This window comes from Capsaspora owczarzaki (assembly GCF_000151315.2).
Source record: "Capsaspora owczarzaki ATCC 30864 unplaced genomic scaffold supercont2.6, whole genome shotgun sequence".
Classification (NCBI taxonomy): Eukaryota; class Filasterea; order Ministeriida; family Capsasporidae; genus Capsaspora; species Capsaspora owczarzaki.
The window spans coordinates 1,387,926-1,402,072 of NW_011887297.1; the positions used below are offsets into that span (position 1 = coordinate 1,387,926).

The 14,147-nt window shown below is 54.7% G+C and overlaps 5 protein-coding genes across 5 annotated transcripts; 3 read left to right on the plus strand and 2 right to left on the minus strand.

The window, feature by feature from the left end:
• Window positions 1-11: 11 nt before the first annotated feature.
• Window positions 12-1,722, minus strand: CAOG_04426 (hypothetical protein). The gene is made up of 5 exons (XM_004348204.2): window positions 1,468-1,722; window positions 1,100-1,207; window positions 870-973; window positions 729-791; window positions 12-633 (listed from the first exon to the last, which is right to left on the minus strand). Exons 1-5 carry the CDS (start codon window positions 1,673-1,675, stop codon window positions 121-123), a joined length of 996 nt encoding a protein of 331 aa, XP_004348254.2. The 5' UTR covers window positions 1,676-1,722; the 3' UTR covers window positions 12-120.
• Window positions 1,723-1,759: 37 nt separating this feature from the next.
• Window positions 1,760-3,755, plus strand: CAOG_04427 (glutamine amidotransferase subunit pdxT). The gene is made up of 4 exons (XM_004348205.2): window positions 1,760-1,861; window positions 2,881-2,970; window positions 3,076-3,170; window positions 3,251-3,755. Exons 1-4 carry the CDS (start codon window positions 1,795-1,797, stop codon window positions 3,659-3,661), a joined length of 663 nt encoding a protein of 220 aa, XP_004348255.1. The 5' UTR covers window positions 1,760-1,794; the 3' UTR covers window positions 3,662-3,755.
• Window positions 3,756-3,835: 80 nt separating this feature from the next.
• On the minus strand, window positions 3,836-7,546 carry CAOG_04428 (hypothetical protein; the record flags this gene model as incomplete). Its single annotated transcript, XM_004348206.2, has 2 exons — window positions 3,836-6,135; window positions 6,430-7,546. The coding sequence occupies 2 exons, from the start codon at window positions 7,544-7,546 to the stop codon at window positions 3,929-3,931; spliced, it is 3,324 nt and encodes a 1,107-aa protein (XP_004348256.1). The 3' UTR covers window positions 3,836-3,928.
• Window positions 7,547-8,292: 746 nt separating this feature from the next.
• On the plus strand, window positions 8,293-9,723 carry CAOG_04429 (hypothetical protein; the record flags this gene model as incomplete). The annotated part of the gene is made up of 1 exon (XM_004348207.1): window positions 8,293-9,723. One exon carries the CDS (start codon window positions 8,293-8,295, stop codon window positions 9,721-9,723), a length of 1,431 nt encoding a protein of 476 aa, XP_004348257.1.
• A 305-nt stretch (window positions 9,724-10,028) lies between these two features.
• CAOG_04430 (hypothetical protein) lies at window positions 10,029-13,881 on the plus strand (the record flags this gene model as incomplete). Its single annotated transcript, XM_004348208.2, has 9 exons — window positions 10,029-10,083; window positions 10,355-12,052; window positions 12,174-12,409; window positions 12,496-12,606; window positions 12,702-12,821; window positions 12,918-12,974; window positions 13,045-13,189; window positions 13,289-13,547; window positions 13,656-13,881. 9 exons carry the CDS (start codon window positions 10,029-10,031, stop codon window positions 13,879-13,881), a joined length of 2,907 nt encoding a protein of 968 aa, XP_004348258.2.
• Between the last annotated feature and the right edge of the window lie 266 nt (window positions 13,882-14,147).

The following is a 14,147-nucleotide window of genomic DNA, read 5'->3' on the forward strand; positions in this document are numbered from 1 at the left end:
TTGAAAGCAAATAGACACAGAGAGGCAGGTTTTGTTTTTGTTTCGAACAGAATCATGCAACATTTCAACAGCAGACGAAAAAGTCATCCGAGAATTGAAAACGAGGCTCTCCCCTCAATATCACTCTTGGACGGCAGTGACAATGGTCGACTTGGCAGAGGAGGCGACGTTGAGAATCACTTCCTTCTCGGGGGTTGGGGCCTCGAGCTTGGATTGGAGCTGGGTGAGCTGGACTTGCTGGAGGGCGAGCAGCTGCTGGATTTGGTGGTGCTGCAGGTCAATTTGCTGCTGCAGGAGCGCCGGATGAGACAGCAGCTGCTGCTGGATGTGAGATGGCGCAACAGTCGGAGCAGCTACATCAGCAATGGTGGTCGGGACAGGTGTTGCCGGCGGCTTGGCTGCGGCAATCGCATCGGCCGATGCGCTGCCTGGTTCCGGGGCCTTCTCTTTCTGTTGCTTGCTGAACGACATGGGCACTGACTCGAGTTGGCGAAGGTACTCGTGTGCCGCATCGCTCGTTCGGTCGACACAGCGGACGGCGGTTCCGTAGCACAGAACGTACACGGACACGCCCGTGATCTTGGTTTCGGTGCAGGCATTCTGATAGCGCACGCGAATAATGCTTGTTGCACCCTAATGGAGCGGTGCAAAAAACAATCACACGGGTTACAGTGAGCATGGCGTGGCGAAGAGTGAGAGCACAGCTCATGAACAAGCAATTCGTTTACCAAGGCCTCTGCTTCTTTCATGGCCTGCTCTGTCGCTTCGTTGGTGGCTTCAGTGAACATTTCCTAAGCGTTTCAAGCGGAATTGGCCCGTCAGTCAGGGCGAAGTTTGCTCAAAAAGCCGCGTTCGAGTCAAAAACTCACGCTGTACGATGTTAGCTCGCCTCCCAGAAAACCTCTGAGACGTGTCCACAGGTCGACCAGAAAGTTTCGGCTTCGTGCGCTCGATCCAGCGACAATGCCCAGCTCTAGTGGCAAATGAAGCGCGCGCAACCGCGATGAGCCGTTTTGGACGAGACATTTGTGACTTGGAGCCACATATAACCCGTAGTTTGATCTACATTATGTGTCTTTTTGTCTTCTCGTTTTGTTACCTTCGACGATGAGGCGACCTTGGACAGAGTCGCGCGTTGTGAGCCGGACTGGGTCTGGCGCTGGTGCTTCCGGGTGCGTTGCGATTTCCTCTGCAACGTGTGTCTGAGCTGTATTTCAATTCCAACAGCAAAGCAGCAAAGCAACAACAACAACAAAAATCGAATCAGTTTGTGAGCTGTCGAGGTTCTAAACGGCTGAGAATTGGAGCAAGAATTGGAATTGGATGATCCCGGATTCAAGCTCTCCAGCCTCCCGACGACGCTGCAAACAACCATCCTTGGCCAAAAAGGGATGCCATGATCCATCCATCAAAGCATAGTCGCGGGTCGGGGGTGGTTTGCAGAATGGAGTTGTTGGGTTTTGTTACCAATCTTGAGGCTGGTTGTCATTGATCGCGCACTCCCGCCGCTGCCGAGGCGCGCTCCGTGCACGGGCTGCGCTGATGCCTGTCGCAGTGCCATGCCCATGCTCAGAGTGGCAGCGCGGGTTCTTGTTCCCCCGAGTGCCAGCGCGGGTTGCTGCACAGCATACAATCGCATCAACGCTGATCTCGCTGCCGTCGCTCTTCCCAGCATGTCTGATTGTAAAGAGAACTGAATGGATGTGAGATTTACAATTATGATACTGTATTGAGAGTTTTTTGACATCAGTCTTTTTAATATTTTTGTTGAGTTTTTGTCTCAGATTTTCGGAAATGGCGTCGCCGGCTGTCAAGATTGGCGTCCTTGCGCTTCAAGGCGCCTTCATCGAGCACATCCACGGTAACAAAAAGAGAAGCCTTCTTTTGTTGTTTTTGCATTCATTCTCGCAGCATTTGAGCGTGGTGGTGGAAGCAGCAGCAACAGTGCAGTGCGCGGTGAATAGGGAGAGATTCTCCGTTGATCACGACGTCGTTGGTGGTTGTCGTCGAGGAGGGGTTGGTTTTTTGCTTGTCTTGTTTTGACTTGCATTGAGAGTGAAGTTGAGAATGGTTTCGTTGCGAGTTGACCAGTGTGGAGAGTGATCCGTGACCAGTGACTGTGACTGAGAGTGAAGAAGTGAAGCGTGTGTGGCCCTTCTCATTGAGCAAAAGCCTGCTATCATCCTGCTATCAGCCATCCATTGATCAAGCTGTTCAGCAGCCCATCCATACAACCACACTACAGCTCCAAATCACAAATTGGAGGGATAGCTCAGTGAGCAATTTGGAGACATCGAACAAAGCTGCACTGACGCTGCTGGTCATCGAACAAGCTGCAAAAACCAATTTGCTTCTGGTTTTGTATTGCGATGAAAGCACGTCAAGTGGCTGGTTTTGAGCAGGTTGGTTCTTTGGCTTAGTGGGGGATGTAGTTGGGATTGGGGATTTGGGAATGGAGGAGAGCGGACTTGATGGAGGGGGGGGGAAGGCTGGCGGAGATCAATGTGGAAACGATACGAAAAAGTGACGCGTGGCCTCGACACTCAGAGAACGGGGTTCGACCGGACCGACAGTCGAGCCTCGACATTGAATCATGCTGTTGCTGTGTCGTTGAATTGGGCAACAAAAAAACCGAATCGATCGGGGTTTGAGTTGAGTTGAGGTTGGGGGGAAGGTCGAGTTCGATGAATGGAAACAACGGAACAATAATGGGACAAATGGCACCAGTCTGAGTATGGGCTCAGTCTGAGTCGCAATCCGGTTTTTTTTTGTGTGTGTGTCTTCCACCAGCTCATTAAAACGCGTCATCGAGTGCTTTCTTTTGCCTTCGTATTCTGTAAACTTACCTGCTTGTCTGTTGGCTGCATTTCTGATGTTCAGTGCTCGGTCGCATCGAAAATGTCACTGCCGTCCAAATCCGCACACCAGCGGAAGTCAACGATCCCACACTGGACGCCCTCATCATTCCAGGTACGTTTTCACGCAAGAACGCATCATGGCTGTTCAACGGTTCTTGGATGAGTGCTGAAACGCTGATGTTTTTTTTGGTTTGTTTCTGGGTTTGAACGCAAACAGGCGGCGAAAGTACCACCATGGGCCTTGTTGCAGAGCGGAGTGGCATTGTCGAGCCACTCAGGCTATGGGCACACCAAGGAGTGAAGCCAGTCTGGGTAGGTCGCAAGCGTCATTGCATTTCCAAAATTGTTTGAGCAAGGTGTAACTCACCGCTCTCGCCTTTTTGCAACACCAGGGAACGTGTGCAGGCATGATTCTGCTGGCGAATAGCGCACTGCAGATGAAGATTGGCGGCCAACCGTTGCTCGGTGGACTGGACGTTTGCGTTGATCGCAACCACTTTGGCGCGCAGCTGCAGAGCTTTGAGATGCCAGTATCCATCCCCGTGCTCGGCGAGGAGCCCTTCCAGGCAGTGTTCATCCGCGCACCAGTGATTGTCAGCCACAAGCCGAATGTCACGGTGATTGCCAAGCTTGAAAAGAAGAATGCCGACGACGAGCACGAGCGGATTATTGCAGCCCGTCAGAGCAACCTTCTTGCCACGGCCTTCCATCCCGAGCTTACTGGCGATTCCCGATTTCACCGATACTTTGTCGAAATGGTTCGCACTTCGAAGCTGGCTCGTCAGCAAACAGCATCGTCGTAAAAGGGGCATCCGAACGCGCAACGGTGCAGGCAATTTTTCCCCAATTTTGCCCTGTTGTGCCCTTGTAACAACAATACAAAAGCTGTAAAACTCATGTGCACACTGAAGTTGGACAGAAGCAATTCAAATACGGATGGCCGATTTTGAGAGGGGGGACCACACAACAGAAGAGAGAGAGAGAGCAGGCCTTGCCTTGTACCCCAACAGCAGAACATACAGAAAAAGAAACCAGCACAAAAACAAACACAACAAACAAAAAACAAAACTTTAAGCCTCGGATTCAACATCAGCAAGCATGCCGCCGAAGGCATAACTGGCCGTGCTCAAGTACATGGTGGCGGGCGTGGAGGCGTAGAGATCCGCCTCCTCTTCGACGGTGGGCTTGGTGAGAATCGAGTACTCGTTCGGCGGGTTGGAGGGTTGCGTGGGGACATGGCCACCCACAGCGTAGGTGGGCTCCTCGATCACCTTTGCACGCTGGAAGTAGGAGATGGCCGCTTCGCGGTTGCCGAGCTTGTTGTACGCCTGTCCAATCTCTCGAAGCGTGACGGCGAGTTCGGGATGCTCGGTGCCGTAGACGCGGCTCTGGATGCCCAAAGCACGTTCAAGCTCGTTGCGCGTCTGAATCCACTCATTCAAGCCAGCGTGAGCACGCGCCTTCTCAACGTACACGACGGCTTGCGTAATGTGACCATCACCGAGGTGTTGACGCAGCACGGCCAAGGCGTGGTCAAACTGACCCAAGGCAACGGCGTAGTCGCCGACGAGATTGTTTGTGCGGCCAATCTCGAACGTGAGCAGCACAAATTCAATGTGGTCGGCCTGGTGACGCTGCGCCTTGATGTGCTGGGCGCGGTTCAGAAGAGCATGGGCGGCCGCGTGATTTCCAAGAGCATTCTCGCAACGAGCAATTTCCATCAGCGTGTTGGCCACGCGCTCGTGCTTGGGGCCGAACGTTGTCTCTTGCACGGCAAGCAGCTGCTGGAAAATCTCCATCGCCTCCTTGGGCGAGCCGGTGGCCAGACACGACTTGGCAAACTCAAAGCGCGTAGCAAGGGTGACGACGTGGTTGGGGCCGAAAATCTTCTCCTGAGTCGTCAGGGCCTGCTGGATGAGCGTGCGGGCCCGAGCGTGCTCGCCAGACACCAAGCACGCCTTGCCCAGCTCCAGAACGATGCCAGCGACATGCACGTGCGACGGGCCGTAATGCTTGGTGTACACGTCCATCGCATACTCGATGCATGGCTTGGCTTGCTTCGTGGCACCACGACGCATCAGGTCCTTGCCATACTGGAGCTGCTCGGTAGCCTCGGCGACAGAGCCGACGGCGTACTGCGAGACTGGACGCTGCGGCAGCGGCTGGGGGCCCGAGTCTGCAGCCGCTCCGCGCGGCGCACGAGGAGGGAGAGGCAGGGCGTTGGACACTGTCTTGACAGGGACTGCTGGCGCTGCAGGAGCCGGAGTAACCGCAACAGAAGTGCGTTTGGGCGGCAGCGGCGGAGGCGCCGCGCCTCCCTGCACACTGCTCGCCGGCGGAAGCGGAGCGCCGTCCATGCTCTGGTACAGGGGGCCGGCGTTGGGCGCTGCCGCGGTGCCGTAAAAGTTTGACGCCGTGCCGTAAAAGCTCGACGCCGGGCTGGCCGAGACGTCGGCAATCTGCTGCACCAAGTCGCCCAGCTGAGAAAAGGTCGGGCGCGATTCGGGAGACTGGTCCCACGAGCGCGAAATCAGAGCACGCAAAGTCGGCGTGGCGTCATCGGGAATGTCCGGGCGATCTCCTTCGTTGACAGCCGAGCGAATGGCCTTGTCGTTCATGCCCTTGTACGGCAGTTGGCGCGCAGCCGTCTCCCACGCAACAATGCCAAAGGCAAAGACGTCCGACTTTTCGTCTGCGGGCACATTCTCGGACGTCAGCAGCTCAGGGGCCGTGTAGTGCAAGGTGGCTTCGGTTGGCGGATGCGCAGCGGCAGTTTCCTGGCGGATGCGGGCGTACCCGAAATCCGACACCTTGGCACGCATTTCCGAGGTGATCAGCACGTTGGAAGACTTGAGGTTGCGGTGGACAATGCCGGCGCGGGCGAGGCAGGTCATGCCACGCGCAGTGTCCTGCAAGATGCGGCCGCGCACGGCCAGTGTGAGCGTCGGGTGGGTTGCCGTGTCCGCGAGCAGTTGGCGCAGACTGCCGCTGGGGAAGTACTCGAGCACCAAGGCATAGTTGTTGGCGTCAAAGCAGGCGCCGAGCAGCATGGCAATGTTCTGGTGCTGGATGCGCCCGTGCGCCAAAACCTCACGACGAAACTCGTCAAGCAAGCGCGCATCGAGCTGCGTGAGGATGAGCTGCTTGATGGCAACTGTCTCTTGGTTCCACTTGCCCAGGGAGACCTTGCCAAAGGTGCCGCTGCCGAGAGCCTTTTCAAACTTGAGAGTCGCGTGCGGGATGGACAGCGAGCTGGCGTTCGCCGAGTCGACGCCGTCTGAAAGGCTGCCAGAGTTTTGGTAAATGTTGCTGGCGGTGGGAGCAGGCTTGCCAGCGACCGAGGCGTTTTGGTAAATGGCGCCGCTCACACCCGAGTTTTGATAAATGGCACCGCCAGCAGCAGCAGCAGCACCCGAGTTTTGATAAATGGCACCGCCAGCAGCAGCAGCAGGAGTAGCAGCACCAGCACCCGAGTTTTGATACACAGGGCCACCGGCGCTCACACCAGAGTTTTGATAAACAGGAGCACCAGCACCAGAGTTTTGATAAACCGGACCACTGCCGCTGACGCCAGAGTTCTGATAAACAGGAGGAGCACCGGCACCAGAGTTCTGGTAGATGGAGCCGCCAGGAGGCGCAACTCCGGGCGCTTGATAGGTAGAGTCAGTCGCTTGGTAGATGCCCGTCGCTTGGTAGCCTGCATCTGTCGCCTGGTAAATGTCCGTCGCTTGGTAATGAGGGCCAGGCGCTTGGTAGGTGTCGGAGGAGCCGTAGATGGCGCTGTCGTAGCCGGGGTCGTTCGGATTTTGGTAGTTGGTTTGCTGCTGATGAGCTCCGGTTTGATACGTGACGGCACCGCCATAGATGGACTTGGGGGTGGCACCGGGAGCCTGGTAGGTGGATTCGTAGATGGGTGCGGCACCGCCGGCACCATTGCCGACAGCGGCGTAGCTCGAGGTGGAGCCGTACGTGTTGGTTGACACCGTCACGTTGTTACTGGCCGCCTGGCCGTAGCCGTAGGTGGAGGTCGACACCACCGTCACGTTATCGACCGCCTGGTAGATGGGGTTGCTCGGCGGGGGTCCAGGCGGGTTGTTGCCAGGACGAGCGGCAGCCGTGGTTGAGCCGTACAGCGAGAAGGCAGGCGGACCCCCCGTCGGCGGCGGAATGACACTCGCGGGTCTCGGAGCGCTGCTGCTGCTGCTGCTGCCACTCGCCCCGGACGACTGGTTGCCTTGGAGGGACAGGGAAGCCAGGCGCGCGATGGCAGCCTCAATCTGCTGCTTGTTCTTGGTGATGAATTTTGCGTCCTTGTTCTGGTCGTCCGTGTCCTGGGAGCGGTCAAAGACACTCTTGACCTTGATGTTGAGCTTGAGGCCCTGCACGGCAGCGAGGAAGCGGTCGTTGATGTCGGTGAAGGCGGCCTTGTCGGTGCCCTTCTGGACGACCGTGTGGGCCCACTCTTCAGCCGAGTAGACCTCGACGAGCTCCTTGGCGTCGACGAACGTGCGCGCCAGTGCCCCGAGCAGCTTGGCCGACGTGTCTGCAGGCAGCTTCTCGATCGCAGGCATGCACGCCTGCACGCGCTTGGCCAGGCGGCTCGTCTGCTCGTAGTTGATGTTGACGTACTCGATCGCCTTGACGAGTGCGCGTCCCAGCGCCGCAACCGAGCTCGGTGTGTCGCTCATTTTGTCCGTCCGTTCGTCCGTTCGTTCGTTCGTTTGTTGGCTTTGCGTCGAGTGAATGACTTTCTGGCTGTTGATGTTGTTGAGCGCAGAAAGAAAAAGAAAAGCGGGAAAAAAACGAAAAAAAAAAAAAAAAAGTGGGGCTTTTTTTTTTTGATCTGCTTTTGGAAGAAACCGACGTCGAAAAACAAAAACAAAAACAAAAACAAAATCAAAACCATAACAAAACAAATCCCAACAAAATTTTAACCAAAGCAAAGCAAAAGAGAGATCAATCTATTATTGGATAGAGTCAAGTGAGAAAGGGAGAGAGAGAAAAGGGGAGGGCGAAAGTCAGAGGGAAACTGCACCGGGGTGGAAAAGAACAAAAAAAAAAAAAAAAAAAAACCGAAAGGCAAAGTAAGAGCGGCAGACGATGGTGACACGAAAACACAACAAAGGAGACATCATTGAATGATGCTCGACTGCACCCGATGATGGTGTGACCAGAGATTGTTATGATGTGTATCTGTATTTGGAGTGTGTTCACTCGTCGCTTTGTCTAAGTGAAGTCTCTTGTTTCCCTATTATCACTCTCATCATCAACCCATTACTCGTATCTTCGTGGAAGGATCTCTGATCATAACAGAGATCGTTCGAACAAGTACAGTCAAATGAACGAAAGCATGTCCATGTTTATTAACAGGATCACAGAATACAAAACGTATCACCAGTCATGATTCACTTGTGAACCCGTTTTCGCGCCCACCATGCACGTCCAGTTCCGGTTCACCCCAGGTGCTCCTCAAGTCGCACAACAACAACAACAACAACCACAAGCTCCTGCCAAATCTCAAGATCAACATCTTGCCGATGCACGCAGATGGTTGGAGAAACCGCTCGCCACCTTGTCGCTTGCCGAGACAAGCGCTACGCTTGAGACCGCGCTGCATCTTGTTGCTCAAAACCACCAGACAGCTCAACAACTGGCAGATCGTGCTTTGGAGCGTCTGCCACAACTTATGGAAAGCATGCAGCCGAGCAAAGCGCTTGCTGCAGCACAGCTCGCGTTGTCGAAAGGTGTGATCGTGTTTCTGATCGCCGACTTCCAAGAGGACAACCGTCTGCCACGCGCAGAAATCGGCGAACGGCTGGTCTTAGCCTACGAGTACCTTCTACAAGCAATTCACACTTGCCTCGATGTTGCAAGCTCGCAAGACGAGTGGCTGCTGATGCTGAAAGATGCTTACTTTGGTTGGCTTGAACCCGTGAATCATTTCTTCGCCCTTTGTCCGGCTGAAGATTTGTCCCTTCAGACGGCGATCGCTGCTAGTCTGTTCTACAACGAGTTTGTTGTGCTTTGCTGGCACAATCCTCAGATTCGATTCTGTGGTGCTAGAGGGCTGTTGGTGAAGCTGAAGCATGCGATCAGCTCTAAGAGCAAGCCGCCGGTGGGCCGCATCTTGGACACTGCTGCTCTGGTGCTGCGATTCATCCTCGCATTTCCTGTGGGCGCTGTCGGGGACATTCTTTGTGATCTCATCTGCGTCCTTGACGATGAGCTCAAGAACCTTCGGCTCCACTCCACTCGCTCCTCGATCTTGAGCTTGGTTTTACAATTGGTCAACCCTCTCCGCAGTGGCTATTGTAACCTGGTCGCGCGGCAAGGAGACGCCGCTCCCAGGCCGTTTCAAGCACCAGAATCAGATCCTTCGGATGAGATTGCGACCAAAATCAAAATCGTTCTGTACTATTTGCAGCAGCTCGTGTTCAGCGCCAAAACTTGGTCTATGAACACCAGCGATGCATTGCGTTGTCGTGCCTCATTCGTCGTCAAGCTTAACGCATTCGTGGACGCCTTGCCAGCGTATGGGAGAATGTCAAGCTTCCTGCGGGCAGTCGCCGCTTCTCCTGGAGACAATCTTAGGCGTCAGGGAATCAGCATCTCACCTGACGACAGGCAGTACACAAAGTTCGCCCTCCAAGAGCTACCCACAGCGAGACTTGCGAACGCGTACTTTGAAAGCTTTCCGGCTCCTTCTCGGTCGGTGCTGTTTGACAACACCGGCGACTGGTACTTGCATGATCAGAAGTCGCGGGAAGACCAGCCTGTGCACTTGCCATGGATGAATTTGTTCCTGCGCGGCCTTCATGACGATCAGTCGGATTCTGATGGCGTTGATCCATATACACGGTGTTGACTCAAACATCTGGACGATGTGATTTGAATGGAGCTGCGACAGCAGCTCGAGGTGTTCATTGATGGATGAGGAAAATGCATTTTCGTGATAAAACCACACCATCCAGTAGTGATTTCATGTTGTTTGTTCAAGAGTCTGATTTTGCTGAGTGCTTCCGCTTGTCTGAGTTTTCAATCTCGTTTCATTTCTCTCGTTTCTGTTTTCTTTGCTTTGATTTGCTTTGACTCTTGCTCGATTTCCTTTTTCCTCTGTGACTTGTTTTTGTTCCCCAGTCTTTCTTCATTTTCATCATTCACCTCAAACGGATGCCTCTTCTCGGTCGCTATCTGTTTGGCGGGTTGGTTGCTCACGACGGCGCCGGTGAGTTTCTGCTGCGTTTGACCTCCATCTGGCCACCCCCCCACACGCACACACAAATATATGTTTATGCTATTATTCCTCTGGCGTTTATTTGCCAATGTTGCGGCCTTGATGTTGAGTGACCGAGTGCGCAGCGAGTGAATGCGATTTTGAATTCTTCTTCATGTCAGATTGTTGAGTGGGAAATGCATTGCAACACCATCGCCAGCCCCACCGAACCTATCAAACGACTACTCACGTTGAACCACATTGCTCCTTGTATCGTGCGCAGAGACGCAGCAGGTCTGGTTCCGCGGGGCCGAGCGGCTTCCGCAGCTGCTGGTGCCCGTCATCCGAACCAAGCAGGACGAGCTGCTCGAGCGCGACGCACCCGCCCATCACGCTCACTCTGGCGCTGCTGGTTCTGCTGGGCAAGCACGTCGTCAGGACGGTAGTGGTGCTGGTGCTGGTGCTGGTGCTGGTGGCAAGTCGGCGTCCGAGCTCGCCGAGCAGGCCGACCGCGACTTTCTGCGCGATCGCGTTGCGCGTTGCAGCATCTCGGAAGTGATGGACGAGCTGGCTGCAGTCACGGCATTCATGTCGTTTAGTCAGTTCGAGTCAGAGTCCGACTCTGCGGCCGCGGCTGCCACCGCTGCTGCGGCAATGGGCGGCCAAACCGCACGATTTCAGGGCACGATGGGCACGGCAGCGGCCGCCAAAGCCCGCACAGCCAAGATGAAGGCTGTGCTTGCGCAGACAATGAGCGGCTCCACGGCAGCCGGAGCGGCGGGCGAGCCACGCACGGTCGCCAGTCTGATGCTCGCCTCTTGCAAAATTCTTTCCGCCATTCCGTCCCATTCTGCAGCTGCGAAAAAGTCGGGCAAGCACGGCGCCTCCAAGGCTGCACCCAGCAGCATTCCTGTAGCCACGACCGAGTTTTTGCTGCAGCAGCTGACGCACCAGCTCACGCAGTTCCTGCTGGAAATCTACCTGGCGGGCAACCCAACATCCATGGCCGAATCCATGTGTCCTTTGCTCGAGCTGGTCACCGATGCGACCTTCCCGATTCGTCAGGTTGTTGCCTTTGACATCATCTTCAACCTCGCGCTGCGGCTGGACGTGATTGTGCACATCCAGCGCACCGCACGCTCGGGCACCTCTGCCCAGGACTTGTTTGCGTCCACCAATCCCCAGTCGCCGGGCTTGACCCGCACGGCCCGCCGTCAGCTGTCTCAGTCAAAGCTGGGCCAGCATTTCGGGCCTGGTGATGATGACGATGGCGACACGAGCGCTGACTCTTCCGTCGACTCTTCCCGCACCAACTCTTCGTCGTACGAATCGCCCGGCTTTGGACTCGGCGGCACGGCAGCGCTGAGAAAGACCTCCATGACGCCCACAAAGACGACCGACATTGTCGCGTTTGCTCGGCTGACGCTGCTGTCGTCCCTGGCAGAGATGCTCCTGTCGCTCGTGCAGTTGGAAGTCACCTCGCCCGACGTGTGGGAGTCGGCCATCAAGTGTGTGCTCTTCCTAGCCCAGCGAGATGCTCGCACACGTCAACGGCTGCTTGCCTTGGTCGACGTCAGGCTTTGGCCCACCTTGCTCTTCCGCACGCTCCCCGCCACGCAGTCGGCCTTTGCCTTCAACGCCAGTGCCGACGCTCCCATCGTGTCGAGCATCGCCGCCCCTTCGCCTTCCTTCCAGCAACTATCGACGGGCGTCGCGAGCATGCGGTATCTCTCGCCAGCCATCGAAGGAGAGCTCGCCACGCTTTGGAAGCAGGCGCTCTTCCGCTTTGGCTCGCTCGACACATCTCAGCTCGTGTACTCGATTTCTTCCATTCCAGACAGCGGTCCGCATGGCGTGGCTGTACTTGTGGGGCTGTTCTCGTTCACTCGTTCGCTGCAAGCCAAACAAGCCATCTTTACGCTGTTGTTCTACTATGTTGTATCCAAGCTAGCTCCCAGCAACAGTGCCATGCGAGCGGATGGTATGAGAGTTTTGGGTGTGGTTGTGGTGTTGGTGGTGTCGTGTGCAGAGGGAGCCGGGATATGCGCCAGTTTTTATTCTCACTTGCGCTTTGCTTTGGCACAACCGCAACTTTGCCGCAGCTTCCGAGGTGACCAACGTGTTTGAATTTCTTCTCCACCATGTGCATGCCTACTCGGGATTTGATGCTCTTTTCAAGTTTGTTCCCGAGCGCCTTGTCGAGTCGGTTTCGTGCTTTTTGCTCGTCGACATTCCCAAACAAGGCGGCGAATCGGCCGGTGTGGCCGCCCGTCTCTCGCGCACAGTCCTTGTTGCTGTGCTTTGCGAGCTCGAGCAGTTGGCCGTTTCGTATTTGAAGGTAGAGGGGTGGCTTTGTCGTTTTATTTAGTTTTTTGCGTTGCGTCCGCGTTGACAATTTCTCTAACGCTCTGTTGCGTTTGGCAGCTTCACTCTACCCTCTTACAATCCATTCCAACAGTACCTGAGGCTGATCGCGTTGGAGTTTTGAAAGCCCTCCTGACGAGCGAGGAGCCTTCAGACCGCAACCAGGGCGAGGTGCGAAACCCACCGTTGTTGCGGTGTTTTCGTGAATTAGACCCGGTTGCTGACATTTGCTTCTTGTCTTTGCACTTTGCGTCTTTGGTGCTTAGCGATGGCTGTTCAACCTGCTGCTCGAGCCATTGCAAAATAACTCGCTCAAACTGAAAAAATCGTCCAAGCCGACACCTGAAACCATGTTGCTCGAGCTTTTGTCATCATCCAACCCCAAGGTATGAGAACACTTTGGTGCGGGTGCGGGTGCCACACGCCGTGTTGCTTTTCTGTTTGTGCTCACGCTGGTCGCTTTGTTCTTGGATTGCGTTCAGGTTCGACTGATTTACTTGCGCATCTGCGATCGAGTGCTTCTTTACTACCGAAGCCAAGTACGTTTGCGCTTTCTGAATCCATTTGTCATGAAATAGCCGCTGTTGCTGACCATGCTGTTGCTTGTAGGCTCTGAAAAACGTCAATGCCGTGTACGACGTCATGAAACTGTGCAACGAGCTTTTCGGTTTTGTGCTGCTTGTTCAAGAGCGAGACGAAGGCAATCTTGCGGTGTTGGTTGACTTGCTATTCAATCTTCTCTGCGTTCCTACTGGTGAGACAGCACGAGAGTGTCTTCTGCGTTTGTTGGGCCTTTTTTTTTTTGTTGTTGTTGTTGTTTCCTTGCTCACTTTCCTTCTTTTGCCGCACGCAGAAACCGGTCTGCGCGAGAACAAGTCCCGAAGCATGGTCGAGCTCTTCTTGGCCGGAGAAGCTTACGTTTCTCGTAATCTGTTGGAGTCGCTTCACGTGGTTGTGCTGCAGCACTTGCTCGATGCCTTTGAAGCCGAGCGAGCTGCACTGCTGCTGCTCATCATTGAGCTGTGCAAGGCTTCGCCCACTTTGCTTGATTCTGTCGGTGGTCGAAGCTACTTTCGTCGCCTGTGTGCGTCGCCTGATGCTCGCCTTGCTCTGTAAGTTTGACGTTTTTGGTCTTGATGCAAACTGGCGGGCAAGAAACTGTTTTCTCACCTCTGTGTCCATATCTCTCTCCCCGCGGGCGCTCTTTCACCGCTGATCAGTCATGCTAGCGAATTCCTGATTGACATGTTCAAGAGCGCGCATGCCAAAGAATACCAGCAATTTCTCAAGTTTTGGGCGGATGGCTCAAGAGCAGCAGGCGACGACTCGGACAGTACAGCACAGCTCCTTCTCGAAAACCCTTACTTGCAACTCAACGCAATCATGGAGCAGCTCCACAGTGGTGCTGGAAACGCCGGCACGACGACCAGCAGCAGTCGTGCGTAGAAAGTGCCCTGTTTTTTGTTGAGATTTGAAGATTTGAAGCTTCGTTTCTTTTGTTGCTGTAGATTGAATACATTTGATTCGACTGGTGATGTGGAGTTTGACGCAGCGAGTGCGTGCTGGTTCAACTCTGGGACTGAACGACACCCAACGCAGCGATGAGCGAGGCACACACTTTTGTGCTCGCTTTCTCTTTTTGTTCCAAAATCGAAAACACACAAAGTCAACTTCCAATTGTGGCGGATTTGTTTACTCTTTTTTTATTTTCT